The following is a 3,572-nucleotide window of genomic DNA, read 5'->3' as shown; positions in this document are numbered from 1 at the left end:
GCCAAGATTTGATGCGGTTGAAATGAAAATGAGACTTTCGTCGCTCAATACACAGATACGAAACAAAAATAAAGCAATCCATTAAAATGGAACATGGAAAAGAAATCCGTAAGAATGAAACATAGCATGTGCCGTTTTAAGTATTTCGCTTTGCGGTGTTCCGCAGAAAATCGTTTCACCAAAAGCGTTCTGGCACTTCGCCGACCAATTGGGTCATGGAAAGTTGGCTACATTCGCTCTGGATTACTTGAAAATTCCCGCATCCACTGCACAGCTTGAAAGGTTATTCTCCAACTGGGCATTTGTGCACAATGACATTAGAAACCGACTATCGACCGAAACATCCAAAAAACTCGTGAACACCTATTTCACGTTGCGCACAACTGACGAAATTATCGAAGATGACGACGAGGACTTTGAAATGGAAGGGGAGCAATTCGGAACCGATGATGAGAGTGATCAAGATGAATAAAACCGAAGATTTTTTATCCAAACAAAATGATCATTTTTACGTAAAAATAACACAATTCAAAAATAAACTCGAACTTTCCCTATTTTTTTCACAAAACTATTGTATTTTCCTCTTTTTTTTCTTCGTGAAATTGTACAGAAAAGCCCTCTTTGGAGTTTTTGACAATGCATGTCAAATACTCATGTTTTAATTAGGTATTTGACATCAGGTTTTTGACGTCAAAAACATGTCAAATTTGAAACGAGGTTTTTGACATGCCATCCCTGATACAAATATAGCACACTCAATATTGTAAGGCACTAACTCTTCATTACGTTCATTCATAATCTCTTGTAAAGCGAAACATGTTCAATCTTGTTCGTGTTTGTGTTTGTGTGCTTCTGTTTTTCAATGTTTTTCAACAGAAACGAAGCGAGCGGCTCTGTTGTTCGTAATACAACAGCTTGTAATACGAGTAAAAATTGCACATAAGTGTGAGCGAAACAGCATAAGTTTTCGGCGCTCGATTGTCTTCCATATAGGCCAATGCAATTGAATATAATATTATTAAATATTTACGCATGGAAATATCTCGAAAACGGCTGGGTAAATCGGCAAAATGGACCGTGATGTCATTCCCAAAGGGAGTGCAAACACCCGGCTGGTTTGATGGCCTAGAATACAAATCCGGTGAAATTTCAGCTGATCCATGGATTCTCAGGATTTGACCAGGTTCCAGTGCTTCCTTTTTTATGTGCATCTGTAAAGTCATATTCCCTATGTTTTGTATGGAATTTCACCACGACGGAAAGAAATGGAAGTGCTAGAATCAGGTCGAATCCTGAGAATCCATGGATCAGCCCAAATTCCACCGGCTTTGTATTCTTGGCTATCAAACCAGCCGGGTGTTAACACTCCCTTTAGGGAGTGACACCATGGTCCATTTTTTCGATTTAGCCAGCCGTTTTCGAGATATTTCCATGTGTACTTTTGGCCATAGAAGCCAACGCAATAGCAGCGGCGCTCCGAGGTTTTCATACAAACTTCCCATGTAGACGGTCCAACACAGGCAAAAATCGAAAAAAAAGTAAATTTTTTTTTTTCGATTCTCATATAGTATTTTTTTTTGCCCAATCCATTGGTGTTATCGCTACATCGAAATTCGGTTTCCTTATCACTTAATTTGCATCATGTGATAAATGCGAGTGATGTCATCAATAGCTCGGGAATCAATTGAAATGAAACACACGAAAAAAATATTCGAGTAACGAAACAATGTGATACAGATCCATTCATATGAAACAATGCGAGAGGACTCGTTCATAACGACACTGCAGACAAAAAATCTATCAAAACGGAACACCGCAAAGCGAAATACTTAAAACGGCACATACTATGTTTCATTCTTACGGATTTCTTTTCCATGTTCCATTTTAATGGATTGCTTTATTTTTGTTTCGTATCTGTGTATTGAGCAACGAAAGTCTCATTTTCATTCCAAGCTCATCATTTCAGAACTGCCAAACTGAACAAATACAGACAATAAGTCGCGCGCAAATCAAATGTGTGAGTTCCCTTTGATCGATATTAGGTATGATTTTCACATGAATAATATAAATGTATTGAGTACGAAGTGCTGCATATCAGCGAAAATCGTTGCTGTAATTGTATTTTTGTATTGTCATGAATTATGTTTATGTATAGAAAACTGTGCATCGAGCATTGTCTCACACAGCAAAAACTCTAAATTTTGATCGAATAATTATTGGCATAATTTTCATATGTATTGAGGTACTGAATACTGAGCAAGTAGCTGCAAGTATTGTCACGATGCTGTAATTATTACTAACGGTGCTTTGAGTCGCGACACAAGTGTTATTCGACGCAAGTTTGTTATTGTTAATCTCAAACATTTGACAATTTATTTCAGTAGCTTTTTTGAATTTCATAATTGTTTCGTACTTGTTAAGACTAAGTTTAAGAAATGTCGCAAAATAGTGACAAAATTAAAGGTATAAAAAGATTTTTTGTGCAAAAGGAAAAAACAGACGAAGGAAATCGTAAGTATAGTTTGTTCTTTTGTGATGATTTTTCGGTAGTGAATTTAATTTCGATTATCGCTATTCAACAGCAGAAAACGTTTCACATGAAACTCACAGCGATAAGCCAGATACAGAAGCCGCAAATGCCGAACGTAAGTTGTTTATTTACAGTGATTCATCATCGATTTAATTGCTTTGCATGTTTACATTCAGAAATCGAACCCGCACCGAGTGTTGATAATAAAAAAACACAAAACTCGTCTGAATTGCCTGAACTCGAAACCGAAGAATATGAACGCGAATATGACACATGCATAAAATCATTTCAAGTTCAACAAACAAGTGGTGTTCAGCGTAATATCAATTGCAAGGTTTGTGTGAAATTTCCTGCTATTGTTCGACGCATGTGTGCAAACAACAAACCACCAGCTATTACATTGGAATCTGGCACGCACTATCGAGCGAATCTGTTGCTGATCACTTTGCGACGTCTTATCACAAAGAATGTAAACAAGCTGAATTGTTAGCAACAAACGAAATTGGTGCGCGAAGCAAAGATAAATCATTAATAATAGCTTTTATTGTCTACTCAAAAACAAGCCGACATTCAAATACAATTTTCTAAATTCAATACAATTTCCAAAATATTATCACAATTTCAATCTAAATAATAATTCCAAATTCCAAATATTTACAAAAATGTGTAAATCGCAAAGTTTAGCAAAAAATTTTCAGTTTTTCAAATTAAAAAAAAAACAAGTCAAAAACACAAAATTGTGAATCAAATTTAAATTTCGGTCTCAAAATCAAGTCAAAATGTACAGTATATAAACTATTAATCAATTATAAATATTATTTTGGTTCGTTTGGTATTTGACGGAATTTGTTTCCAGTCACTTCGTCACAGCACTCGCGTTGGTTCCCGGCCATACACTTGTTATCACAGCTGGATTCCATAGTACTCTCGTGTCGCTCCGCCACCCTGAGGCATCACACGTCAATCTCTCGTCTCACCCCAAGTTTCTGTGAACAGAGTATTCCATAAGCTTTTTATATCATAAATAAATTACAAAATTATA

General features: G+C 36.1%; 1 protein-coding gene across 3 annotated transcripts; it reads left to right on the top strand.

The window, feature by feature from the left end:
• The first annotated feature begins 894 nt into the window (after positions 1 to 894).
• LOC129572535 (uncharacterized) lies at positions 895 to 3,572 on the top strand. 3 transcript variants are annotated; one of them, XM_055452506.1, is made up of 4 exons: positions 895 to 2,511; positions 2,583 to 2,645; positions 2,707 to 3,035; positions 3,387 to 3,572. In XM_055452506.1, exons 1-3 carry the CDS (start codon positions 2,436 to 2,438, stop codon positions 3,018 to 3,020), a joined length of 453 nt encoding a protein of 150 aa, XP_055308481.1. In that variant the 5' UTR covers positions 895 to 2,435; the 3' UTR covers positions 3,021 to 3,035; positions 3,387 to 3,572. The 3 variants fall into 3 exon arrangements, with proteins under 3 accessions (XP_055308481.1, XP_055308482.1, XP_055308480.1); XM_055452507.1 differs by having other exon boundaries at positions 2,586 to 2,645; positions 2,707 to 3,572; XM_055452505.1 differs by having other exon boundaries at positions 2,707 to 3,572.

This window comes from Sitodiplosis mosellana, unplaced genomic scaffold (genome assembly GCF_009176505.1).
Source record: "Sitodiplosis mosellana isolate CC-2019 unplaced genomic scaffold, AAFC_SMos_1.0 Smas_scaffold_5176, whole genome shotgun sequence".
NCBI lineage: Eukaryota > Metazoa > Arthropoda > Insecta > Diptera > Cecidomyiidae > Sitodiplosis > Sitodiplosis mosellana.
The sequence above is the reverse complement of the archived record's forward strand: the minus strand, read 5'-3'. Positions and strand labels throughout refer to the sequence as shown.

Bases quoted from the DNA above. Each gene is read 5' to 3' on its own strand.
- LOC129572535 (XM_055452506.1), top strand. From the start codon at position 2,436: ATGTCGCAAAATAGTGACAAAATTAAAGGTATAAAAAGATTTTTTGTG. The intron at 2,512-2,582 runs GTAAGTATAGTT...GCTATTCAACAG, and splicing joins AAAAACAGACGAAGGAAATC to CAGAAAACGTTTCACATGAA. The intron at 2,646-2,706 runs GTAAGTTGTTTA...GTTTACATTCAG, and splicing joins AGAAGCCGCAAATGCCGAAC to AAATCGAACCCGCACCGAGT.